The sequence below is a fragment of the Microcaecilia unicolor genome, chromosome 6 (genome assembly GCF_901765095.1).
Source record: "Microcaecilia unicolor chromosome 6, aMicUni1.1, whole genome shotgun sequence".
NCBI lineage: Eukaryota > Metazoa > Chordata > Amphibia > Gymnophiona > Siphonopidae > Microcaecilia > Microcaecilia unicolor.
In genome coordinates, this window is record NC_044036.1 from 191112615 (window position 1) to 191140158 (window position 27544).

Sequence of the window (27544 nt, forward strand, 5' to 3'; positions counted from 1 at the left end):
ACTTAACCCTCCATTTGCTCTGGTACAAAGTAAGTACCTGAATATATGTAAACTGCTTTGAATGTAGTTGCAAAAACCTCAGAAAGGTGGTATGTCAAGTCCCGTTTCCCTTTCCCTTCTCTCTTCCCTCCTGCCCTCTCCCCCCATATTCCAACATTTCTCCCTCTCTTCCCTCACTCCCACTGTCCAACATCTCTCCGTCACTCCCTTCTGCTCCAACATCTCCTTTCTCCCCTCTCCACCTCCTGTGTGTATTGCTCTAGCTCTCCCCAGTACCTCTATGTCCAACATTTACCATTTTCTTCTGCCCCTCCCCCCCCTTACTTCAATGGGGCAGCACCCTTAACAGTGCCGGTACTGGAGGAAGCAAGCTGAGCTCCCATGATCCTACATCTGCCTCCCTCTCTCTGTGGCAGCGGTAGCAATTCCCACACACTGCCTACTGCCGCTAATTTGGAAGTGTCTCAGCCATGTCCCGCCCCCTTTGTCGCAATTTCCTGTTTCTGCTGGGGCAGGACACGGCAGAGGAGACACTTCTGGGTTAGTGGTGGGAATCCCTGCCGCTGAGAGGAAGGCAGATGCAGGATCGTGGGAGCTCAGCCTACTCCCTCTGCTGTCGTGCTGACAAAGGTGCTCCACTGTAGGGGCCCACCCGTGGATACGCCCCTGGCTGCAAGGCACAACTCATAGCCCCCAAAAGAGAAAGGGTCTGCTTTCTATTGGAATGTTTGCAGGGACATCAGTAGCAGTCGGGGGATGTTGCCTGAGATAAGGCTGATGTATGTTTATATTTGATTACTGGTCCTTTATCCACAGCATGTAATGTACAGGGAAAAAAATCTTAGGACTCGTACTGAACTAGTACAATATTAGCCTTCTCCCAGCCCACAGCAGGGGGAAGCCCTGAAGCTGCTCTAGAGGTATGCAGAGCTGGGCTTCATTGACCTGGCTGGGATTTCTGGGAATCAGTGGGTGCTTTAAAATCCCTATCAAGGTGTTGTTGACAGACTGTGTTTGTTTTTTGTAGACTTCAGCTGAGAAGTAGGGGAAGGTTTCACTTTAATCCTGGGTGCAAAATAACTTAAAAATATTAAAAGCTAATTGATACAATACAGATGGCTTCCAGTATAATGTTATCATTTTTTCCTATCTTGATTTAACATTATGACCTTGTTTGGTAGGGTGAGCTCTGCATCGTGGTACTTCCTGAATGTGTTTGGCCTAAGAAGCATTTACTCCCTCATCCTGGGACAGGATAATGGTAATGAGGTGCTTAGTTTCTGTAGTGCAATTCTTGATCCCTGTAATGACCACACCTGACCCTACTTAGATCGTGAAATCTCAAACCATAAGAGCATGGCTCTAGGCTATGCTCATTGAGATCTATGGCACCAGAACCTGGCTGTAAACTTTCATAGGGTGCCTCGAGGGTGCTTCTACCCCAGCCTACTAAGTTTCAGCAGCAGTACCATGAGAAGCTATAGGCATTGAACAGAGCTAATTGTCTGCAGTGTAGCTTTCTATAGAAGGGTCTGCCAAAAGCACCCTGTGTAAGGAAAGCAAAAGACCTGTGGGCTGAAGTTAAGATAGAGCCTGAGCTGCAGATGGAGTGGCCCTATAGTTGGCACAAGCAGCCCTTGTCTTGTTTTCTGTTAAGAGTAGTGGTATATCTCCAACTGTAAAAAACCTGTTTTGTAACTTTAAAAATCTCTGACAGAACTATGTGAAATAATTTCCTCAGAAATTAGTTATAAAAGGCTCCCACTAATGTCCTTGCTAGAACATCTTCTGCGGGCTAACCCTGCAGCAGTATGTACTTATACATGTATAATCTAATGTAGCTAATCCATGGAATTTGCTTCTGCCTTTGCATAGACATTCATGCATGGAAGAGGTTTTCTCAGCTGACTTTCATTTGTTGTTTTCCAGCTGCTGATCAGTCTCGGGTAATGCAGGAACAAATGACAGGAGCAGCAATGGCCATGCCTGCAGACACCAATAAAGCATTTAAGGTAAAATGCTGAGGAGGTGGGACTTTAAGGACTATATATGCCTCTATAGAGTTTGTCTAGACAGTTTTTCTCTCTCCTCCCCAGTAGAAGTTTGGTATTGGATCATACCAGGTCCTCAGTAAGTATGTAGATGGTGGGAGGGTTTTAAAGAGAAGCATCTTCTGAACCAGTGCATTAACAGCACAGCAGGTCATGATTCCATCGGACATGATACTATAAAGTTAGCATTGTCATACATTCCCTACCAGGAGTCCAAAATTCTGCTGTTATCTGTATGTTGGATTTAACCACTTGCCTTCTTCTCAAGACTAGTTAACAGTTCAGGTACAATATGTAGATCCTTCACTTAAAGGGTTTGATTTAAGTTGTGCCTGAGGCAATGGAGAGTTTAGCCTCTTGCCCAAGGTCAAAAGTAGCATCTATTGAGACGCAAGATATGAGCCCTGACTTTACTGGTTCTTGTCCTGCTATTCTAACCACTAGGCCACTCCTTCACTGTTCATAAAATCCACCAAAATGACAAAAATGATATGCCAAATGATGTACCAAAAGACATATGAGAAGAGACTTGAAGACCTGAATATGTATACTCTAGAGGAATGGAGAGAGAGAGAGGGTGTTATGATACAGATGTTTAAATATTTAAAAGATATTACTATGCAAACTAATCTTTTTCAGAGCTGGGAAGGTGGTAGAATTACCCACTTTTCCCCAACCCTCTCTCTAGCACATAAACCCTCTCCCCCTATATCCCCATCCCAAGCATGCACTCCTACTTCTCTCCCCTGACTTCCCAGTGTGGTCCATCTGTATCGTATCACCCCTGTTTCTCCTTTCCTCCAGGGGTATACATGTTCAGGTCAGCAAGTTTCTCCTCGTACATCTTGTTGTGCAAACCCCATACCATTTTCGTCGCTTTTCTTTGAACCACTTCATTTTTTTATTTTTTACTTGCATCCTTAGCAAGATTATGGCCTCCAAAAGTGAACACGATACTCCAAGTGGCCCCTCACCAATGATTTGTACAACAGCATCACCCACCTTTCCCCATCCCTCCCTCTACCACATAAAGCCCCATCCCAAGCATGCACTCCTAGTCCTCTCCTCTGACTTACCAGTGTGGTCCATCCAGTCTACCTGACAAGATAAACTCATTACACATGGTATAAATGAAGAGATATGTCATATGTATACCTGCTCTTGATTTATCCTTGCCATTTTAGAGCATAGACCATAGAAGTCTGGCCAGCACTGACCTTGTTCTAAAATTTGTGAAGTTATTGTCAGAGCCCCTGAAAAGCTCCACTCCAGCCCATCCAAATCTATTCAGTCTTGATCAGGGCACAGACCGTTGAAGTCTCCCCAGCACTGGCTTTCCTACCTAAGCTTTTTTTGTTCTAATCCTTCTAAAGAGGATCACAACACTTTTCTAAATTCTGTTACCGTTTTCATCTGTACTACCTCCTGCGGGAAGGCATTCCAGGCATCTACTAAAAAATACTTCCTCACATTCCTCAGTCGGCCCCCTTTCAACCTCAATTCATGCCCTCCAGTTCTACCACCTTCCCATATCTGCAAAAGGCTTGCTTTCAGATTAATACCTTTCAAATATTTGAACATCTGTATCATCACCCTTGTTTCTTTTTTCCTCTAGGGTATACTTGTTTAGGTCAGTAAGTCTCTCCATGTATGTTTTGCTACATAAACCCCGAACCATTTTCGTCGCTTTTCTCTGAACCACTTCGTCTTTTTACATCCTTAGTAACATAAGGCCTCCAAAACTGAATGCAATATTCAAGTGGGGCCTCGCATGTACAGGGTTCTGCTGGTTATACCTCTCTCTATGCAGCCTAGTATCCTTCTGGCCTTGGTCACCACCTTATTGCACTGTTTAGACATCTTGAGATCTTCTGACACTATCACCCCCAGGTCCTTTTCCTGAGCCAAGCTTACCAATCTTTCCCCTGCTATCCAGTACATCTCTTTTGTATTTCTGCACCCCAAGTGCATCACTCTGCACTTTTTGGCGTTAAATTTTAATTCTGAACTACACTCAAGCTCTCAGATAGATAATTAGAAAATCGAAAACACAGCTTCACACCTGCTGTGTATCCCAGTGGATGTAGGAAAAAAACCATCACCCTACTGACTTTAATCAGTGTTAATATATGTGGAGAAAAAAGCTTCAGTAACGCCATCCAGCCAGACCAAAATCATCAGACTATAAGGCGTGGGCCCAGCGCAACATCATCTAGCTCAAAAAAAACTCCACAGTGTTTAAGCTAAACAGGTGATCAAATAATAGGTTAATTCCTAATTCCAAAGATCACAGAATCTCTAACATGTACACTTCTTTGCAGTCTTATAATATAGTTATACTGCCGACTACTTATCTTGACTCCAATGTCTGTGGTGTTGCGCTCTCATACAGTAGCACCAACCATAACCCAACAGGGAGTCCCCGTTTCGCTGTCGCTGCTTCAGGGGTTCGGCACACTTATACATTTTTAAATTTCAATTTTTCATCTGCTGCTTTTCATGGACACGTATATCATCCTGTGTCTCTTTGGCTGCAACCCGAAAGCAGAATTAGGAATTAACCTATTATTTGATCACCTGTTTAGCTTAATTTAAACACCGTGGAGTTTTTTTTTTTAAACTAGATGATGTTGCCCGGGCCCACACCTTATAGTCTGATGGTTTCAGTCTGGCTGGGTGGCATTACTGAAGCTTTTTTCACCACATATATTAACACTTATAAAATTTTAACTGCCAGACCCTTGATCAGTAATGTTTGGAGATCCCGTCTCATGGTTTCTACTCCCTCCAGGATATCCACTGTATTGGCTATCTTCATGTCATGTACAAAAAGGTAAATGTTTCCTTCTAACCCTTCAACAATGTCTTGCACAAATATGTTAACCAGAATCGGCCCTAGCACTGACCCCTGAGTCACTCCTTATTTATTTATTTATTTATTTTGCATTTGTATCCCACATTTTCCCACCTCATTGCAGGCTCAATGTGGCTTACAATACATCATCGATAGTGGAAGTGATAAATCTTTAGTTTTGGCCCAAGGGCTCTGATCTCTGTCCACCTTGAAGAGGCAAATTACCACCCTCCAAGGTTTCATCTGGAGCCACCAGACCTTGTACTGCCCCATGCAAATTGGTGGTCAGCTCCTCCTGTTCTCCAATTCTGCGTTCCACCTCATCCATTCTGTCAACCAGGTCCACTTTATCTTTTCAAATTTCTTTGTCTACTTCTTTAATGCAACCTCGAACCAGCTGAAACTCATTTTAATATTAGCCATCCATTCACGCAGATCTCCTTTGGTAAGAACTGCCACTTCTCCTTTCAGGGAGCCTTGTGAGCGCTGCACCATATCTTCTTCTTCTTCTTCCTTGTCCTCCTCCAAAATATTCTCTCCCAACATCAGTGGCTCCGCCATTTTGGAAGGCTGTGTATGTTTCAAGCTTTCCTGATCCATCACCCGTCAGGACTCCTCCAACCTTTTATTCGCTGGCATCTCTGCACTTAATTGCTCATTGGCTGTGCAATGTGCTAAATCTGCAACACTTTGGTGAGATATAGACTTTGTAGGCAGTACTAGAGACAGGTAATCACTCAGGTAGCAATTACACTGGAAACGTTTGGCTAGGGAAACATTTGCCTAAAGTTTTGGCCTTGGTGTCTGCCTAGCTAGAACCTAATGAAGGAATAATGCGAAGGTGGAAGTATAATTATTATATAATAGAAATTTTGGCAAGCAAATACAAAAATATATTATGCAACAAATACTAAAGACTACACCAATAGATATATTCTAAGCACTTAAAAATTTTGCAAGTCTTAAACAGAGTTAAAGCATCTTTGGCATTCTTGCAGGAGACTCATTTGGATGCAGCTGAGCATGATAAACTCAAGAAATGGTAAGTGGAAGACTATCTTGAGGTCCCTGCAAATCTTCTGAAAGTGAATTCATTGCTCCATGGCAGATTGTCATGAGCTCTCCAAAACTGTAGCCTGTAGTACTTTGATAAAAACAAAGCACTATTTGAGTTATGATACAAATTAACTAGTTTATGGAAAGAAAACCCAGCTCAGTGATCTGTTACTAATTAAGTGTAATGACACTTTTCCATCCAGTCAAGATAGTGAGGGTTTTTTTTTCCAGTGATCAAGAAATGGCCTACACTTGGGCACATCTTTGTTTTTAGAGGAACTAATGGCATTTGATTAGCTTTATCAGCAAGCTCCTATCAAAAGCAGGGACCAATTTGCTGTGCTCAGTTGGTCCACTGTATAAAAACCTTGTGCCCATTGGCTCTTCACTCTGGCTTTCTTTGAAGCAGATGCTCAGGAGCTTACTTCTGTTTCAGCCTTGCGTTGTGCTTTGAATGATGTTCTCCTTAAAGTCACCTAAAGCTTTTAGAAATATAGGCACATGATTTTGGACCTGGAGAGGTGGAAGCTGATATTAATGTGCTGATACAGCAAACTCAGCTGGTTCATGATGCTAATTCTGAACTAGTACTGGAGCATACTTCTTGCAAACTCAGGCACATAAAGTAGGTTGCATTCCATCATTTTTTTTTTAATGTGAAAAGGAGGACGGGACCCTATTTCATGAATTTTGGAGTTGTGTTTGGATTAAGGATTTTGGGGTGGCAATTGTTTGGTACATGGGACATATCCTGTGCTTGATTTGGCTCTCTTTGCTGGGCTTCTTATTGGGTAAACTGGAAATATGTGGACTTCATGGGAAACTGTATTTTCTCTGAGGACAAACAAACCTATGATTCTCATGTGGGTAATGCAATCCACATTGCCTGGTCCAGAGCTTGTGACATGCTTTTTACAGAGTCTCGTTCCAAAACGCATGCGCAAGTGCCTTTCCATCTGCCGCAAGAGCATGGGACCATCAGTTCATTTTTTCTGCAGTAAAGAGTGCATGCATTTTTCTCTTCTCTCCTCACAGCTGCTGGTTTGGTTTTTCTAACGGATCTTTTTGTGCTTTCATGGTTTCTTTTAGTTTTGCTTTATTCTGTACCTTGTTCGGGGTATTCTTCCTTACAATTAGTCTAGTTTCCTTTTTTTAGATTTCCTTTATTTTATTTATGTATTTATTTGTTACATTTGTATCCCACATTTTCCCACCTTTTTGCAGGCTCAATGTGGCTTACATATAACCGTTAACAGTGTTAGCCGATTACGGTTTGAATAAATACATAGTATGAATGAATACAAAGTGATATTGTGGTATAATGAGGTATATGTATGGTAGGAAACAGTTGGGGGAACTTAGAGAGGGAAAGGGGGAAGAAGAGTCAGGTAATTTCCGTTGCAGTCTTTGGTTATGTTGTGTCACAAGTGATCAGTATTTTTATATCGAGTCATTGGGGTATGCTCTTCTGAACAGGTCTGTCTTTAGTGCTTTCCGAAAATCTAGGTGGTCGAGTGTAGTTTTTACTGCTTTTGGCAATGCGTTCCATAGTTGAGCTCTTAGGTAGGAAAAGCTGGTTACATAGGTGGCTTTGTATTTGAGTCCCTTGCTGCTTGGGTAGTGGAGGTTTAGATATGATCGTGCAGATTTTGTGGAGTTTCTGGTTGGCAGGTCAATGAGGTCTGTCATGTAGCCCGGTGCCTCGCCGTAAATAATTTTGTGAACAGTCGTGCAGATTTTGAAAGTGATTCGTTCTTTGATTGGTAGCCAGTGCAATTTTTCTCTGAGTGGTCTGGCGCTGTCGAAACGTGTTTTTCCAAATATAAACCTGGCTGCTGTATTTTGGGCGGTCTGAAGTTTCTTTATGATTTGATCCTTGCATCCCGCATAGATTCCATTACAGTAATCTGCATGGCTTAATACCATGGACTGTACCAGGTTACGAAATATGTCCCTTGGGAAGAATGGTTTTACCCGTTTGAGTTTCCACATTGAGAAGAGCATTGTCTTTATGATGGACTTCACTTGGGTCTCTAGTGATAGGTTACGGTCGATTGTTACTCCGAGAATTTCCAGGCTGTCTGAGACAGGGAGGGTGTATCCTGGGGTGTTAATGTTTGAGGGTTTGTATGTATTGTATTGGGATGAGATGATGAGACAGTGTGTTTTTTCTGTATTGAGTTTTAGCTGGAATGTATTTGCCCATGAATTTATGATGTTTAGGCTTAGTTTGATTTCGTTGGTGATTTCCGCCAGATCATGTTTGAATGGAATATATAATGTAACATCATCAGCATAGATAAATGGGTTGAGGCCTTGGGTGGATAGGATCTTGACTAGTGGAGTCATCATGAGGTTGGAGTGGATCGTTGATAGTGGTGATCCTTGTGACAAGGTGTTGATTGCTGATCGGTTGGCTGTTTCTTTGTTCTCTCTGTAGAGTAGCTTGTTTTTATAACCACATGTATACATAAAGGAATTATTCAAGCCAATCAGCTTCTTTTCAGAGAAAGCTGTTGTGACCCCTGAGGCAGACGCTTTGGCGCCGAAACACGGACCATGTCAGGGTCCTTAATATGAATATTTTGAATAAGCTGTTTCTTAATATTATCTCCCTATTGGTTTGCACATTTGTCAGTGGAGGAAGCTTTGCTAGAGTCCAAGCTGGAGCTGACACCTCAACACCCCTCTCAGGACATGGTTACTTTTCATCCAGGCAGGCTCGATCTCAGCCCTCCTGTGAGTAGTTCCTGGCTGACACCAATGAAAAGCACTCATGGGAGTCTCTACCGTACTTCTCTGAGGAGGAGTCTTACAGCATCTTGTCTAATCCCTGCCAGGAGTCTCCACAGTACTTCTCTGAGGAGTCTTATAGCCCTGTGTGATCCCTGCCCTCCACAGAAAAAGAGAAAGTCTCCTTTCCTTCCCATCTTTTTTGATGTAGCGTCCAGGATCTCTGCTCAGAGTATAGCGATGCGCAGGCTCTCATGGCTGCATGTCTGACTTAGACCTGGCGGTCCAACAGAGCTTGGCAGATGCTATGTGCCGGGGGGGGGGGGGGGGATGATTTTTGGAGAGAAGGTGGAGGAGGTCGCTGACTTCATAAATAAGCACCTTGCATCCAAACCAAAGTTTCAGCGTGCTTGTCTGACATTGCTGTCTGGATGTCTCAACGCCACCTGAAATTAAATATGACCAAAACCGAGCTTCTCATTTTCCCCCCCCAAACCCACCTCCCCGCTCCCCCCGTTTTCTATTTCTGTTGATGGCTCTCTCATTCTCCCTGTCTCCTCAGCTCGAAACCTTGGGGTCATCTTTGACTCTTCTCTCTCCTTCTCTGCTCATATCCAGCAGATTGCCAAGGCCTGTCGTTTCTTTCTTTACAACATCCGTAAAATCCGCCCCTTTCTTTCCGAGCACTCTACCAAAACCCTCATCCACACCCTTGTCACCTCTCGTTTAGACTACTGCAATCTGCTTCTTGCTGGCCTCCCACTTAGTCACCTCTCCCCTCTCCAGTCGGTTCAAAACTCTGCTGCCCATCTCATCTTCCGCCAGGGTCGCTTTACTCAAACTACCCCTCTCCTCAAGACCCTTCACTGGCTCCCTATCCGTTTTCGCATCCTGTTCAAACTTCTTCTACTAACCTATAAATGTACTCACTCTGCTGCTCCCCAGTATCTCTCCACACTCATCCTTCCCTACACCCCTTCCCGTGCACTCCGCTCCATGGATAAATCCTTCTTATCTGTTCCCTTCTCCACTACTGCCAACTCCAGACTTCGCGCCTTCTGTCTCGCTGCACCCTATGCCTGGAATAAACTTCCTGAGCCCCTATGTCTTGCCCCATCCTTGGCCACCTTTAAATCTAGACTGAAAGCCCACCTCTTTAACATTGCTTTTGACTCGTAACCACTTGTAACCACTCGCCTCCACCTACCCTCCTCTCTTCCTTCCCGTTCACATTAATTGATTTGATTTGCTTACTTTATTTATTTTTTATCTATTAGATTGTAAGCTCTTTGAGCAGGGACTGTCTTTCTTCTATGTTTGTGCAGCGCTGCGTACGCCTTGTAGCGCTATAGAAATGCTAAATAGTAGTAGTAGTAGTAGTAGAGGAGGGGTGGGAAGAGATATCAGAACAAGTAAGGAGGTGTGGTGTAGGAGGAAGTAGTGGGGGTAGCTAGGGGGGTGTTAGACGTGATCGTTCCAATAAGTGGAGCTGTAAGAAGGGGTTAGGGGGGTATGGGTATAGTAGGGGGAGGGTCGGGGGGGAGGGAAGAGGGACCGGAAGCTGTGGAAGAAAAGAAGAGGATGTTTGAGAGAGGGATGTGTGTGGGAGTGTGAGCAGGGGGGTGGAGGATGGAGGCTGTGACATCCTCCCCCAATATATAGAGGAAGTTATGTCAATTTATTGGATGGATACACATGTGAGCCATGGTGAAAATGGTGACTTGGAATGTGGGTGGGATTAACTCAACTATTAAAAGATCCAAAATTTTGCAACAATTACATAGACATACGATAGACATTGCCCACCTACAGGAGACTCACTTAAATTCAGTAGAACATGGGAAGTTGAAAACTTGGTGGGTTGGTGAGTGTTTGACAGCTGCATCCCAGGGAAAAAGAGGCGGGATAGCCATTTTGTTTAAAAAGGTAGAAACAGCCCAGATAATTGCAACAGATCCAGAGGGGAGGTATATATTGGTTCAAGTGGTTATTAATCACTGGAAGATATATATCTGTAATTTGTATGCATCAAATCAGTATGACAAGAAATTTTACCGTACTTTGCTTCACTTATTAGTGACAAAAGAGTACTCCCCTTTGGTGGTGGGTGGGGAGTTTAATGCAGCCTGGGATCCGGTATTAGATCGTTCGTCCAACACCCAAAAAACTGTATATTATGCGAACGCGGGCCTGCTACGTTTGAGTCACTTGTTGGGATTGGTAGATGTCTGGCGGGAACTGCACCCTCAGGATAAAGACTATACTCACCTGTCTAGGGCACATGCAACACAGGCGCGGATAGATTATTTGTTGATACCCAAAGAGGAGTTTGGGCAGGTAAGCAAAACAGAAATAGGCCCTTATGTTATCTCCGATCGTGCCTGGGTCTGGATGGACTGGGCAATAGGGACTCTAAAGGAAGGTATCAACAGGTGGCAATTCCCGCCAGAGCTATATAAAGATCCTAATTTTAAGGAAAGGTTGTTGAGCACGTGGGAAAGTTTTAAGACAACAAATTTAGAGCATGAGCTCTATTGGGAAATAGCCAAAGCAGTACTCGGCGGAAATGTATAAGTTATTCACACCATGTGCGGAGGTCTCGGGACAAAGAAATATTTAGATTGGGGACATTGTTAAGGAAAGCCCGGCAATGATATGGGCAGTCTCATGCTAGGGTAGATAGACTAAGGTTGATAGAAATACAGACGGCATTGAATTCATTGCTACACCAGAGAGCAGTTAAATCACAAACATATTACCGATACCAACTGTATCAACATGGTAATAAGGCAGGCCGGCCATTGGCAAGATTGATAGGCCAGAGAAAGGGAGTGCAGCACATAACCACCATACGGAATAGCAAGGGTCAAATGGTCCACATGGACCAGGTTATCTGTGCGGCCTTTCACAAGTATTATGGTAACCTGTACGAGCACCCGGTGGATGAAGGGCTAGTGGGAGAGCAATACCTGGATAACATTAGCATGCCCAAAATTACTAGTAAAGCGGGAGGTAAGTTGAATGCCCTAATAACAGAGGATGAAGTAGTGGGGGCGATCAACCAGAGCCGTTTGATGAAAGCTCCTGTAATAGATGGCTTCAGAGCAGAGTTTTATAAATTGATGGGCCTGGAGATTGCCCCTGCGCTCACCAAATTCTTTAATACATGTACAGATGAGGAGCTGATGCCTCCATCCTTGGCTATGGCCCAGATAGCGGTATTACCTAAGCCGGGGAGAGACCCTACTAATCCAGACTCGTATAGGCCCATATCGCTATTGAATTTTGAGGTTAAACTGTTCGCCAAAATAATGGCAAACCGAATGGCCCGGGTGCTGCCACACCTGATTCATGAAGCACAAGTAGGCTTTGTGAAAGAACGTACGGTGGCTAAGAACTTGCGCACTATTTTGTCAACGTTGGAGTATAGGAGACGAGAAGATTTCCCATCCCTGATGGTTATCTTCGATGCGGAGAAGGCATTCGACCGGGTACATTGGGAGTTTTTGTTTGCCTGTTTGAAGGCTTATGGATTCGCAGGACGATTTGTATCAGTCATCAAGGCCTTATATGCTGACCCTCAGGTGATGGTATTGGTTAATGGGAGGGAGTCTGAGCCTTTTCAGGTACTTAGAGGCACGCGGCAAGGATGTTCTCTATCTCCACTCCTCTTTGTACTAACATTGGACCCTTTGATTAGGGATATAATGGGCAATCCATGTGTTCGGGGAGTGCAGATAGGTTCACATTGCTTTAAGGTGGCAGCGTTCGCTGATGATTTGCTGGTTCATATAAGAGATCCGATGTGTTTGCTTCAGGCGCTTTTGGAATCTTTTAAGGAATATGGAGACTATGCGGGTTTTAGGCTAAATTTGAATAAATCGGAAGCTCTGCCATCTTCGACACAGGTGAAGGCTTTATGGGGCTCAGAATTTCCGTTGAAGTGGGCCTCTGGTACTTTCAAATACTTGGGGATCCATATGTCTATGAAGAATGGGGATTTATATAACTTGAATATAATGACCCTAATGGAAGCTGCCAGGAAACAGCTCGACAGCAGGAGAGATCTTCCAGTATCTTTAATGGGAAGAGTGGGGTTGGTGCAAATGGTGATATTCCCTAGATGGTTATATGCTCTTCAGAGCCTGCCATTGAGGCTAAAGCAAGCAGATCTGAAAAAAAGTATATGGATTATTTAGTAAATTCTGTTGGGCTGGAAAAAAGCTGAAAATTAGAGTGGAGAGGTTGAGTGGTTCATGGAGGCAGGGGGGAGGGGGGCTCCCAGATTTAAGACAGTATAACTGGGCCCGTCTATTGGGGCACTTGGGGGATTGGTTTGGGCACACGCAGGTATATACTCCCATAGAAGTAGAAAGAGCATTGTTTGCCCCTTATGACTTTTACTCATTACTGCATTTGGGTAGGACAAGACTTTGAAGGATGGGATCCTGTTGCGTCCCCTGCAAGAGGTCTGGAGGGTGTTAGTTGGTAAACTAGGAGGCAATGCAGAGATTTCGGATCAATTATCCTTGAGGAGTAATGTAGATTTCCCGCCAGGCGTGGATAATCCCACCTTTCAAATATGGGAAAAGAAAGGCATAGTTCGGCTAGAAGACTTATTTTCCAAGGAAGGGCAAATGATAAGTTTCATGCAATTGCAGGAAAAAGTGGTGGAAACGTGGGGCAATCGATTTGCATATGCGCAAACCAGACATTCCATATCATCAAGCTGATCAATCCATAGACTGGTGGGTTGTGTCCATCTACCAGCAGGTGGAGATAGAGAGCAAACTTTTGCCTCCCTATATGTGGTCATGTGCTGCCGGAAACTCCTCAGTATGTTCTCTATCTCAGCAGGTGGTGGTCACACACAGCAGCAGCTCTGGCTAGGCCTCCAAGCCTAATCCTTAGGTTTTGTTGAGGCCTGGGGTTGAGGGCTCTTTTGAGCAAGTGCAAACCTGGTGGTGCCAGGTCCCTCCTTTTCTCCCCCCTCCCGCTGGCTCCGTTTAAAAAAAAAAAAATTTTTAAACGTCTTTAAAGGCGTTTAATTCGACGTTTCTTTAAACGTTCATTGCAGCTACTCACTGGGACACCAGTTCGTTACAGCTCGGAGCGGCAAGCAGGTAATTTTACCTTTTTATAGCGGGCAGGGGGTTCCCCGATTCTTCTCCTCGTGGCAATGGCGTCGGAGGGCGAGGGCGCAAAGGGTCGCTCCCCGGATCGCTGGAGCGCTTCTAGAGGGGATGCGGGGGTTTTACAACCTGATTCGCCCTTGATGGGTGATAGTTTAGTGACCGATGAATGTCCCGGTTGTTCCTCCGGCGTGGCGGTTTTTTCCCGCCATAAACGCCCATCCCCCGCTCCTCGCCTCCGCCATCTTGGCCGGCCACGCGGCTCGGACGGCTTCTTCGGGGCCGCCCTTGAGGTTGGAGACATTAATGCCATGAACGCCCTTAATTTGGGCGACGGCACAAAAGCGGCTAAAGTTAAGCACCGTTCTTCCCGCGCGGCTCCTTCACGGAGTTTCGCGCCGGACGCCATTTTGGATGCGCAGCATGTCTCTCCCCCGCTATTGCGAGCGCCGGTTGAGAGTGTGTCTAGGGCTGTTGCCCAGGCTGCGGAAGTGCACAGTCTGGGGGGTTTCTCCCCCGAGTTTGTTTTGCTGCTGCATCAGGCTTTCCTCATGCAAAACGCTGCCCCTGCTCCCTCTTCTGATAAAGGGGTTGAGGTTCCCAGAGGTAAACGCCCTCGGGTTGATTTCCAGGCCTTGGAGGACTTTTGTCTCCTCCGATGTAGATGAGGGCAGCGTGTCTGAGGTCTCCCAACGATCCTTTGCGGATTCCTTGGAGGAGATAGATCCCCGCTCGGATGGAGCGGATGACCCCTCTGCAGCGCGGCTTTTTAGCCCAGAGGATTTGCCCAACCTGTTGTTACAGGCCATGGACACTTTGAAGATTTCCTCTCCGGAGGACGTCTCTCCCTCAGCCCCTGTTGGCTCTGCCATTATGCTGGGGACGAAGCGCCCGCCTAGAACCTTCCACGTGCATGATGCCATGCACACCTTAATTGCGGCTCAATGGGATGTCCCGGAAACGAGCCTTAAAGTGGCTAGGGCTATGTCCCGCCTCTATCCTTTGGCTGTGAGTGAACGTGAGGCCTATCTGTGGCCTACCGTGGATTCTTTAATCACTGCGGTGACTAAGAAAACGGCGTTGCCGGTGGAAGGTGGCACGGCCCTAAAGGACGCCCAAGACAGAAGATTGGAGGCGGCCTTAAGGTCGTCCTTTGAGGCAGCTGCTTTAAGTTTGCAGGCCTCAGTTTGCGGCTCCTATGTGGCCAGGGCGTGCCGGACTATGGTGCAGCGGGCTTCCCCCTCGGATCATTCCTTGAGGGCTGATTGGCCGGCCCTGGAATCGGGCTTAGCCTATTTGGCAGACTTGCTGTATGATGTCTGGAGAGCCTCAGCTAAAGGCATGGCTCAGACAGTCTCTGCGCGGCGGTGGCTTTGGCTGAAACATTGGTCTGCTGACCACGCCTCTAAATCCCGCCTGGCTAGATTGCCTTTTAAAGGCAAGCTGCTCTTTGGGGTCGAGCTGGACAAAATCGTGACCGATCTCGGCACGTCTAAGGGCAAGAAATTACCAGAGGTCAGGGCTCGGGTTAGTACTCGTCCCGATACCTCCAGAGGACGGTTGCAGGAAGCCCATCGGTACCGCCCGGGCAAGTCGGGTTCCTCTGCCCCCTCTTCCTTCAAGAGGAATTTCTCCCCCAAGCAGCATTCCTTTCGCAGAGACCGCCGTCCCGGAGGTGCTCCCTCCGGTCCTCCCCCAGGGTCTCGTACCCAATGACGGGGCCTTGGTCCACGCCCCAGTGCAGATTGGAGGACGGCTGTCCTCGTTTCTGGGCGAGTGGACCACTATAACTTCAGACGCGTGGGTGCTGGAAGTCATCAGAGACGGCTACAAGCTAGAGTTCTGCCAACCCTTAAGAGACGGGTTTGTACTCTCTCCCTGCAAGTCTCCGGTCAAGCTGTGGTAGTGCAGCAGACCTTGGACAACCTGATCCGCCTGGGTGCGGTCGTTCCGGTGCCAAAAAATCAGATTGGCAAGGGACGTTACTCCATTTACTTTGTGGTTCCAAAGAAAGGAGGTTCTGTCCGGCCTATCCTCGACCTCAAAGGGGTCAATCGGGCCTGGAAAGTGAGGCACTTTCGCATGGAGACTCTCCGCTCTGTTATAGCGGCAGTGAAGGCAGGAGAGTTCTTGGCTTCCTTGGACATCAAGGAAGCGTACCTGCATATTCCCATCTGGCCTCCTCTCCAACGCTTTCTGCGTTTTACAGTCCTGAGACGACACTTCCAGTTCAGAGCCCTCCCTTTCGGGTTGGCTACTGCTCCGCGGACCTTTTCCAAAGTAATGGGGGTCATAGCGGCCTTCCTGCTAAAGGAAGGAGTACAAGTCCATCCTTATCTGGACGACTGGTTGATCCGAGCCCCCTCTTATGCAGAGTGCGGCAAAGCTATGGACCGGGTAGTTGCTCTTTTGAGCTCCCTGGGATGGATCATCAACTGGAAGAAGAGCCAGCTGCGCCCGACTCAGTCCCTGGTGTATCTGGGAGTTCGATTCGACACCCAAGTGGGCAGAGTGTTCCTGCCAGACAATCGGATTGTCAAGCTTCAGGCTCAGGTGGACTAGTTCCTAGTAGCCTCTCCTATTCGGGCTTGGGACTACGTGCAGCTGTTGGGCTCTATGACGGCCACGATGGAAGTAGTGCCCTGGGCCAGGGCTCATATGAGACCACTACAGCTATCTCTGCTGCTGCGCTGGACTCCGATGTCGGAGGATTATGCTGTGCGCCTTCCCGTGGACCCAGCAGTGCGCAAGGCGCTGAGCTGGTGGACGCAGACAGACAAGTTGTCTGCAGGATTGCCTCTGGTGACCCCGGAGTGGATTGTCGTCACGACAGACGCCTCTTTGATGGGCTGGGGAGCCCACTGCTTGGGAAGGACAGCGCAGGGGCTCTAGTCTCCTGCAGAGGCAAGTGGTCTATCAACTTCCTGGAACTCAGAGCCATTCGGTTGGTGTTATTGGAGTTCATCCCGGTACTGGTGTTGAAGCCTGTACGGGTCCTGTCGGACAATGCCACGGCTGTGGCCTATATCAACCGCCAGGGAGGTACCAAGAGCGCCCCTCTAGCCAGGAGGCTATGAGTCTTTGCCAGTGGGCGGAAGCGAACCTGGAGCAGCTTTCAGCGGCCCACATTGCCGGAGTCATGAATGTCAAGGCGGACTTTCTCAGTCGCCATACCTTGGAGCCCGGAGAGTGGCAACTATCTGCTCAGGCGTTCTTGGACATCACGAAGCGCTGGGGCCAGCCGAGCCTAGATCTGATGGCGTCATCGGCCAATGGCCAAGTGCCGCGCTTTTTCAACAGAGGACGGGACCCTCGATCCCTGGGAGTAGATGCTCTTCTCCAACAGTGGCCGACACAAGAGCTCCTCTATGTGTTCCCGCCCTGGCCCATGTTGGGCAGGGTGCTAGACCGGGTGGCAAAGCATCCCGGTAGGGTAATCCTGGTGGGTCCGGATTGGCCCAGACGTCCCTGGTATGCGGACTTGTTCAGGCACTCAGTCGACGATCCTCTGCGGCTGTCAGTGGAGCAGGGCCTGTTACATCAGGGTCCCGTGGTGATGGAGGATCCCTCTCCCTTTGGTCTTACGGCCTGGCTATTGAGCGGCAGCGTCTGAGGAAGAAGGGCTTCTCAGACAAGGTCATCGCCACTATGCTGAGAGCGAGGAAGCGCTGTACTTCTACTGCTTACGCCAGGGTTTGGCGTATCTTTGCAGCATGGTGTGAAGCAGGCTCACTTTCTCCCTTCACTGCTCCAATTTCTTCAGTGTTGGCGTTCCTGCAAGAAGGTCTGGAGAAAGGCCTGTCGCTCAGTTCCCTTAAAGTCCAGGTAGCGGCTCTGGCTTGCTTCAGGGGCCGCCTGAAGGGTGCTTCCCTGGCTTCGCAGCCAGATGTGGTGCGCTTTCTCAAGGGAGTTAATCACCTGCGCCCTCCTCTGCACTCAGTGGTGCCTGCGTGGAATCTCAACCTGGTGCTAAGAGCATTGCAGAAGCCGCCTTTGGAACCCTTGTCGAGGGCATCTCTGAAAGACCTGACGTTGAAAACAGTCTTTTTGGTGGCTATCACTTCAGCCAGAGGAGTTTCCGAGCTCCAGGCGCTCTCATGTCGAGAGCCTTTTCTGCAGTTCACTGAGGCAGGGGTGACTATTCGCACGGTGCCTGCCTTCCTGCCCAAGATTGGTTCTCGCTTCTATGTGAATCAGCAGCTCTGTCTCCCTTCCTTTCGTAGGGAGGACTACCCAGAGGAGTACTCCGCTCTTGAATATCTGGATGTGAGACGAGTCATCATCAGATACTTGGCAGTGACCAATGATTTCCGGAAATCGGATCATCTGTTTGTCCTGTTTGCAGGTCCTCGTAAGGGTCTGCAAGCTGCTAAGCCTACAGTGGCAAGATGGGTCAAGGAAGCCATTGCAGCGGCTTATGTGGCCGCGGGGAAGGTGCCGCCTATCCAGCTGAAGGATCACTCCACGAGAGCTCAGGCGGCCTCGATGGCAGAGGCCGGATCCGTCTCCTTGGAAGAGATGTGCAGGGCGGCAACGTGGGCTTCGGCTCATACATTCTCCAAGCATTACCGTTTGACTGTGGCTGCACGGGCGGAGGCCCGGTTTGGAGCTTCAGTGTTGAGGTCAGGGATTTCTATGTCCCGCCCTGGGTGAGTACTGCTTCGGTACATCCCACCAGTCTATGGATTGATCAGCTTGATGATATGGAAGGTAAAATTATGTATAATCATACCTGATAATTTTCTTTCCATTAATCATAGCTGATCAATCCATAGCCCCTCCCAGATATCTGTACTGTTTATATTCTGGTTGAATTTTAGGTTCAAGTTTAGCCTTCAGTTACTTCAGGAGGACTTCGTGTTCAAGTTCTTCTTTCACTTGGATTCTTCAAGAGTTGAGACGAGTTTGTGTTACAGTGAGCTGCTGCATTCCTCTCCCCTCCGTTTTACGGGGCTGGATTGAGACATAAATTCTGCCGGCACTCCCTCCCGCTTCGTGCGGCTGTAGGGCAGCTTTGTACCCCTCCCGCTTCGGCGGTGTTAGGGTCAGTCAGCTCCTCCCGCGGTTGCGGTTGCAGGATAAGCCAGATCCCCCCGCATCGGCGGGTGTGGTGTCCCTCCCCCGCTCCGCGGGGATGAGCTGGACGGATTCCCCTCCCCCACTTGTGTGGGGATGAGCTGGGTTAATTCCCCTCCCCCGTTTCGGCGGTGGTGAGCTGGGCAGAGTGTCCCTTCGTGGGTGTAATTCTCTAAGTGCTGAGTCCTGCGGATGGAGCTTTGATATCGACATACTGAGGAGTTTCCGGCAGCACATGACCACATATAGGGAGGCAAAAGTTTGCTCTCTATCTCCACCTGCTGGTAGATGGACACAACCCACCAGTCTATGGATTGATCAGCTATGATTAATGGAAAGAAAATTATCAGGTATGATTATACCTAATTTTACCTTATATGAGGGCCCTGGATCAGTCGAGGTTAGGGAATTCCTTGGGTTCGAAAGTCTGAGATTTTCAATGGGATCATGGACCCATTGTGTCAAACTTACGCAAAGGTTTGATACAGGAGGGAGTAGGAAGGAACTTCACCTCTTTGAAAGACAAGTGGGCAGAAGAACTAGGGATATCCCTGAGATCTTGGGATGTGGCTGCCACCATTCGGGGCATTCCAGCGTTGACCAGAGATGCCAGACTCCGGGAATGTGGGCTTAGAGTAGTGCTCAGAGCATACATGGCTGGGGTGCAATTGGCACATGTGCGACTTGGGGAAGGATATAATTGTGCTAAATGTAGACAATCTGCTCACACTCTCAAGTAAAATATTTTTGGGAGCAAATTAAACGATTTTTGAATCAGTTGGTGGGCCAAGATATAGGAGGGTCGGTGGAACAGTTGCTTTTGGATGTTCCCCAAGCCTTTAAAACAATATTGCCTAGACCTGCTGTGTTGCTCTGTTGGAAATTTGCTTTGGTGGGGAAAAAGGTCATATTGCAATATTGGATAGCAGGGGCGTAGCCACGGGTGGGCCTGGATGGGCCTAGGCCCACCCAGCAGCGGAGCGGAGGGAGCAGGCAGCACTGATCCTGCAACTGCCTCCTCTCTGACGGCAGCGCTTTCCAGACGCTGCCTACCGCCGCCACGATCTACTTCCTCCCTCTGTCTCACTCTGTCTCAACAGCAGCGGTAGCATCGCGATTCAAACACGCTGCCTCCTGCTTCTAACCCGGAAGTGTCTCCTCTGCAGAGGAGACGCTTCCGGGTTAGAAGCAGGAGGCAGCATGTTTGAATCACTACCGCTGCTGTTGAGAGTGAGACAGAGGGAGGACTCGGAGGTAGATCGTGGCGGCGGTAGGCAGCGTCTGGGAAGCGCTGCCGTCAGAGAGAGGGGTGGGCAGGTGGAATGGGAGGGAAGGATGCATGGGGGTGAAGGAGAATCGCTGGACACATGGATGGGAGAGGAGAGTCACGGGATGGAGGTGGGGGTCAGGGGAGAGAGGAGAATTGCTGGGGATGATGGATGGATGGATGGAGGTGGGGGGCAGGGGAGAGAGGAGAATTGCTGGGGATGGATGGAGGTGGGGGTCAGGGGAGAGATGAGAATTGCTGGCGATGGATGGAGGTGGGGGCAGGGGAGAGAGGAGAATTGCTGGGGATGGATGGATGGAGTGGGGGTCAGGGGAGAGAGGAGAATTGCTGGCGATGGATGGAGGTGGGGGCAGGGGAGAGAGGAGAATTGCTGGGGATGGATGGATGGAGTGGGGGCAGGGGAGAGAGGAGAATTGCTGGGGATGGATGGATGGAGTGGGGGGCAGGGGAGAGAGGAGAATTGCTGGGGATGGATGGATGGAGTGGGGGGCAGGGGAGAGAGGAGAATTGCTGGGGATGATGGATGGATGGAGGTGGGGGGGGTAGGGGAGAGAGGAGAATTGCTGGGGATGGATGGAGGTGGGGGCAGGGGAGAGGAGAATTGCTGGGGATGGATGGATGGAGGTGGGGGGCAGGGGAGAGGAGAATTGCTGGGAATGGATGGAGGGGACAGGGGCAAGAACAGAATTGCTGGGGATGGATGGATAGGGGCAGGGGAGAGAAGAGAATTGCTGGGGATGGATGGAGGGGAGAGGAGAGTTGCTGGACATGGGTGGATGGAGGGGGAGGGAAGAGGAGAGATGAAGGTTGCTGGACATGGGTGGATGGAGGGGAAGGCAGAGGAGGGTTGCTGGACATGGATGGATGGAGGGAAGGGCAGGAGAGAGGAGGCTGCTGGATATGGATGGAGGAGAGGGAAGGGAGAGAGAAGGAATGCTGGACATGGATGGAGGGGAGGGAAGAGTGAGGAAGGAGATGAGATGAGGGAAAAGGAAGAGAGGAGAAAATTGCACATGGATGAAGAAAATAGGCAGAAGCTGGATCCACTGGACAGTCAAGTCTGTGGAGGACCCAGAGCAAGAAATGAAGAAGAAAGGCGGAAAGTAAAGAAATAAATGGAAAGGAAGCCCTGGAAACGGAGTAAAGAGGACAGATAGCAGCAGAATCAGATACTGGGCCAGTATGATCAGAAAAACAAAGTCACCAGACAGCAAAGGTAGAAAAAAAATCATTTTATTTTCATTATAATGATTGGAACATGTCCACTTTGAGAATCAGGTGCTCAACATTAAAAGTTTATATTTATTTGTTTACTTATTTATGGCATTTTATCCCACATTAAACATGAATGAGATTGGAACCTGGGATCATTTAATGTTTTTTTTCCTGGAGAGAGTAATGCATTGCCTCCCCCACCCCCCAGGCTCTCTCCCCGGCTATAGCCGGCTCTGCAATTTTGAGGGGAGGTGGACGGGGGGGGGGGGGGGGGGCGCAGAGGTGGACTGGGGAGAGAGCCTGTTGTTAAACATTTACCAGCACACCACTGTCTAGTGCCCACCCATGCAACCTGTTGGCCCACCCAAAAATTGACTTCTGGCTACGCCACTGTTGGATAGTAGCAGATACGCCAGCCTACTGACACTGGAGAAATCGGATACATTTACTAGCAGCCTGGGAAGCGAAAGATGCTAGAGGGTCGCCCAAGAGAGGCAAGGCATACCTGACAATCTGGAACCCTTACCTCCAAATTTTAAGTCCCCGAGGCACAGCTTTATTCTAAACAGTCTGCGTTAAATTAATGTCATGCTCCTTACGCACTAGCTTAGAGATGTGCTAGGTCTCAGCAGCTTCTGAAAAAGGGGGGAGAGGGGGGATTAGGAGTTGAAGACGATAGTAGGGTGGGGGATGGAGTGATAGGGGTTTGGGCAGGTAGGGGAGGGTTATAGATGATCGGAGACTTAAAGGTAACTCAGTGTTATAAGCTATGTAGAAGAGTTTTTGATAAGAATGTGGTATTGCCATAATCGGCAACATCATACACGAAGGAGCAAGCTGGACTTTGGTGGCGACACGAACTAAAAGAGTTGATCAGATGGCTCCATGGGAGTGGACTAATGAAGGTAAAATAGAGGATGCTGTAATCCTGAGAAGAGATAAGTTAGTGTCGTCTAGGAAAAGTGTACTGTCAATAGTCTGTATTCGGTAGGTGTTGCTGGAATTGTTTAAAGACACCTGTAATAAAAGGAAGGTGTAACACCATAAAGGAGGGGGATTGGGGAAAGAGGGGGAGGAGAAAAGATAAAAAATTTTGATGCTGAGAGAATATATTGTGTATGTTCTGATGTTCAGGTTGAACTTGCAAACTATTGCAAATGGAGCCTGTTGAGTGTTTACTCTGTGGTTGCATCAATAAAAATGTTGAAACATAAATCATCTAGCTCAGTGCTTCTGAAACCTGGTCCTGGAGGCACCCCAGCCAGTCAAGTTTTCAGGATATCCACTTCATGCAAATCTATCTCATGAATGTTCATTGTGGATATATGGATATATGGAAGACTGGCTGGTGTGCCTCCAGGACCAGGTTTGGGAACCACTGATCTAGCTCCTTGAACTGAAAAGGCATACATTACTGACTCCAAATCATCATGATCTAAAAACAACTTTAGCCGACAAAACATTTACAAGGTGGCAAAAGAATGTTGAATCATTCTTGATATTTTGAAAGACCTAGTTCCCAAATATCTGTGGCCCAGTTGCTTAAACATTCCCTGAGTTCCAGCTACTCGTGTCGAGGCAGGTACTGGCTCTGGATTACTGAATTATAAAAATCCGGACCTCCTGATATTCAGTGTTTAAGTTGAGGAGTGTGGTAGCCGTGTTAAAGTTGTAAATCAGAAAACCAGCCCTGCACCAAAGACATCCTTGACCTAACTACCTCATGTACAACAGCACTTCCCTTAGCATCTAGAGCAAGTACCTGAATATTGTCATCATGCATATAAAAATGCATATGCATATTGGAGCCAAATACAGTGGAGGAGTGGCCTAGTGGTTAGGGTGGTGGACTTTGGTCCTGGGGAACTGAGGAACAGAGTTCAATTCCCGGCACAGGCAGCTCCTTGTGACTCTGGGCAAGTCACTTAACCCTTCATTGCCCCATGTAAGCCACATTGAGCCTGCCATGAGTGGGAAAGCGCGGGGTACAAATGTAACAAAAATAAAATAAATTAAACAAAGGGACAACATGAGCTTTGCATAACCCTACACAATAATGGCCATGCATGGGAGCAAGCCATACCCACTGCAACCTCCACATTAAAAACAGCAAAACTGACTCCATGCTGCTCTCCTTTTATGGACACACTTCATCTAACACTTGCAACAGCATAGAATGGTTGATAGCCTTGATTTTGTATATAAATTTATTTAATAACACAAAATCCTCTGTCTAGCCAGCAATCATTTGTCATCAAAACCCGTATCAAAAAACTCCAATAATTGAGTAGCCACCACTTTCTTGATTATCTTCCCTATGAAAGGATGCTTAGAAATTGGCTGGTAATTGGCTGCCCTATGGAAGTTAAAAGTGGGTTTCTTAAGAATAGGACAAAGTGCTGCATATTTTAAATCTGAGGGAAAACTCTCCTTTAGTGTTAATAATTATAGCTGGCCCTGTAGTAAAGACTCAGCCATGCAGACCAAGGAAGCTGGACATGGATCGAAAATGTAGTTCATCTCACTCCCTTAAGAATACATGACACATCAGTAATTTAAGAAGCCCATTCAGATAGCAGTCCAGACTCTTGAACCTGTACTAGCTTCCCAGAACAGAACAGTACAGAAATCACTACATCACTTTCCCCCAACCAAGTTTCTATAACATAAACCCCATCAACAAAACTTCCCCACCAATAACTCTGCTTTATTCTGTGCCAAACTAGCATTGATCAAGACCAGCTTATGTTCAACATCGGCTCTTGTTCCACATTAGGTCATGTTCTTGACTCCTCCTGCTTCCTGCACATAAAGTATCTCATTAAGAGTCCTGTCAGACTTTTTAAACCTTCCTGCCTCCTCCGCCCTATCCAATTGAACAAAGTCCATTATGTTCCTCCTGCTGACTTACCACTGTAATCCTCCCTTTCTGTTTGCCACCCACAAAACCGAGCAGCAGAAAACAACAACAACAAAAATGTACAGTTCCACCCCTTGCCCAAAACACAATCCTGTTCAACAGTCCAACCCCAGCAATTCTGATGCTGTGTCTGCAAGGTCTATGCAGGCTGCATGTGAACTGTGGTGGAGCTGCAGTTCATGAGTACAAATGGTGTTTTTTGGCCTGAGGTAAGACTTTGCTAATATATTTGTGGTCTTTTGATGATTTGGGAGGGGTCAAGGAAGCCACTTTCCCTTCAGGTTTCAGCAAATGCTTTAACTTAACAGTGATGAGCTGTAGGCCTGGAAGTCTTTGAAGACAGCTATAAGCCTGGAAGTCTTTGAAGACAGCTGGTCTTCATAGAAGATTCTTGACTGATGCCCAGAACTTGCAGCTTTCTGGGCAGAGGAGACTTTGTTTTTTAACCTTTACCTTTTCATTATCTAAGTTCTGTATGACCACTTGAAGGCTCAATCTTTGTCCTCTCTGAAACATTTGAGCACAATGTTTGCAGTCCGGACTTATATAAAACACTGGGAGGAGTGTTGAAGTTCTGAATTTTTTTCCTGTCACACTTTGGGCAATGTCTAAACCTAGTCTTTAGCGACATTTTAGAATTAAAAAAAAAAAATTTTCTTACTTTAAAGAAATTAATTTGACATTGAGTAAATGGACAAATAATGTCAGAATACTTTCAACAACATTTCATAATTTACCAAGACAACTTCGTTACGCTCTGCTGAGCAGATAGTTGAAACTGCCGCTTGCATGAAGGACTGTGCATGCTTAGAATTTTGTACTAAAGGTCTGAGTTCTGGGAGAGCAGTTTGTCTCTGCACCATTGGATTGTCACTTACTTTGCATGTCTGACAATCCTGCTTTTGAACAGAAAATTTAATTTAAAAAAAAATTTCCTCCACTAAAGATGCACAAAAGTGTTCAAAGCAGGTGCTAGTGTAGCTTCAGTGAATGTTGATTCATGTAAGTTCAAAGAAATTGTCGGACCGTTAACGTTTTAGAAAACCTAGGGCTCCTATTTACACTACCATACATTTCTTTTTAATTGCTGTCCTCCTTGTACTAGTTTTGATTGGTCATAAAGTTAGTAATTACATTTGAATTTAGGAGGATGAAAGGCGGACAGTTAACTTTATAGAAAACACAGGGCTCCTATTTACACTGCCATACATTTCTTTTTAATTGCTGTCCCTGTGGCAGTTTTGGTCATGAAGTTAGTAATTACATTTGAATTTAGGAGGATGAAAGAGTTAATGAAAGTAAAAACATTTGACTTTCTTGAGATGAGCAATGTTTTTCCTCTCCAACGGCAGGCAGAATGGGAGGCACTGGAACTAACAGACCACCAGTGGGCCTTAGATGATGTGGAAGATGAGCTCATGGCCAAAGATCTGAACTTTGAAGGAATGTTCAAGAAGGAGCTGCAGACATCCATCTTCTAAGGAAGGAACAGAGTGTGTGGCTAACAGTCTTAGTTTTAGTTTATTGAGGCTCACAGAAGTACCTAAACCTGTTTTTTGTGTCAGTAATGGTATGTATCAGTCAGATCTATATGTGTTCTGGACTACAATGAACTCTGTTATAGCAACACATTGTTAAAACAAGTTCTGTAATATCTTTTAAAGTAAAAGCTAGTTGGGTTTTCACTGGAACTGATTACATTTCCATAGCAGAAATTTCATCTACTTACAGTTTGTAATTTGAAAAAATACAGGTAGCAAACAATACTGTCAGTTTAATTTCACTTAAGTTATGAGCTTTTTTCTACATGCCTGTACCCTGTGGTCTGTAGAGCTACAGAAAAAGAAACTTGACGTAACTGTTCTGTGAAAGTGAACGTATTGAGGGCATAAGAGAAGTGAATATAGCTGAAGCTGTGGTAACTGTGCAGAGAAAATTTGGCAGTTGCTTGGAAGCACTTGATTCTAACAGAACAAATGACTGTGTATATTCTTGGTTCTTTGGTATGTAGTTATCCATCAATTGTGCTAGTGCTAGCATTGCAAGCAGAATAATTTCCTTCCTTAGGACTGCAAGTTCATGTTAGGAATATGACAAACGGAAAGTGATTAGATCTAATCTTGTGTTCACAGCAGGGACGGAGGTTTCTGTCTGTTCTTTGAATGTCAGCACAAGGCAAGGATGTAGGCTGCCACCTCGCACAAGTTTCTATATCGCATATACAAGAATTAAGTAACCATAAAGTTCACTGTAAGTTCCACTCTGAAGGAATTAATTTGATAGAGGAAATAGACCAAATGTGGCATGGAACAAAAAACTGGAGGAAATGGACCAAATGTGGCATGGAGTAAAAAAACTGGTTCAAAGACGCAGTTCAAAAATGGGCCAGCTTGGATCAAGTGTCAAGAGAAAAAAAAATCTTCCCCAAGCAGAGGCCCAATGTATTTGTATAGGGGAAAAGTTCTAGTTGCTGCAGCCTAGAAACAATTTGAAAGCAGCCATTCCTAAGAGTTGTGTTTCAGTAAGTCTCCTTTCAGTACTCCCATGGCTACACACACAGGGATTGGAAATAATGCCCTAAGACATGGCTGTTTCCTCCATGCATCCCCTTCTTTCAACCCCACTGCCCTTGCTGGGCTTCCTCTTAGTGACTCAGATATGTATTTTGTTTGTTGTAAATTCTAGTGTCTGCATTATTTAATTCATAGTGGTTATGAGTAGAGATGCATGTATGTAGAGAAGCATGGTAATACCATGCAATAGTGGCACTTGTCATTAAACTATAAATCTATCCTTTGAAGTCTGTGATGGTGATAGCTAGTTGTTTGATATATTATACTTGTTGTTCTTTCCAAAGTAACAGAAAGTTTGGGTATTGCTGCATCAAAACTATCCCTCCCCTTCACTTCAAGCAGATGTGATGAAAAGAATTCCATGCTTTCTCCAAAGCTTTTTTTCATTTGCTTTTCATTCATATTACCTTTAAAGTGTCAAGGTTGCCATGTTTCTTCATTCTCACTACCAAATAACACTCCTATTAGAGGCATGCTAGATATAAGTGGAGTCTCAAAAAAAGATTTTATTTTATGTAATTGACATTTTGTTTGTTTTTTAGTATCCAAAAACAAATTCAAATATAAGCGTTCACTAGTCAAAAATGCCACCTCAAAATGAATCTTTAAATTTGTATTCAGATTTGGAGAGACCAGAGAATGAAAG

General features: G+C 46.4%; 1 protein-coding gene across 2 annotated transcripts in view; it reads left to right on the forward strand.

Annotated features, from left to right (window-relative positions):
• Positions 1-26977, forward strand: part of EMC3 (ER membrane protein complex subunit 3) — a 160181-nt gene extending 133204 nt beyond the window's left edge. The window contains exons 8-11 of one of the 2 annotated variants that reach the window (XM_030205447.1): positions 1182-1261; positions 1930-2012; positions 5904-5947; positions 25678-25801. In XM_030205447.1, coding sequence (XP_030061307.1) covers positions 1182-1261; positions 1930-2012; positions 5904-5947; positions 25678-25702 — 232 coding nt within the window. In that variant the 3' untranslated portion in view covers positions 25703-25801. Of the gene's footprint in view, positions 1-1181; positions 1262-1929; positions 2013-5903; positions 5948-25677 lie in introns of both variants that reach the window. The other variant, XM_030205446.1, reaches the window with a different exon arrangement.
• Positions 26978-27544: the final 567 nt, after the last annotated feature.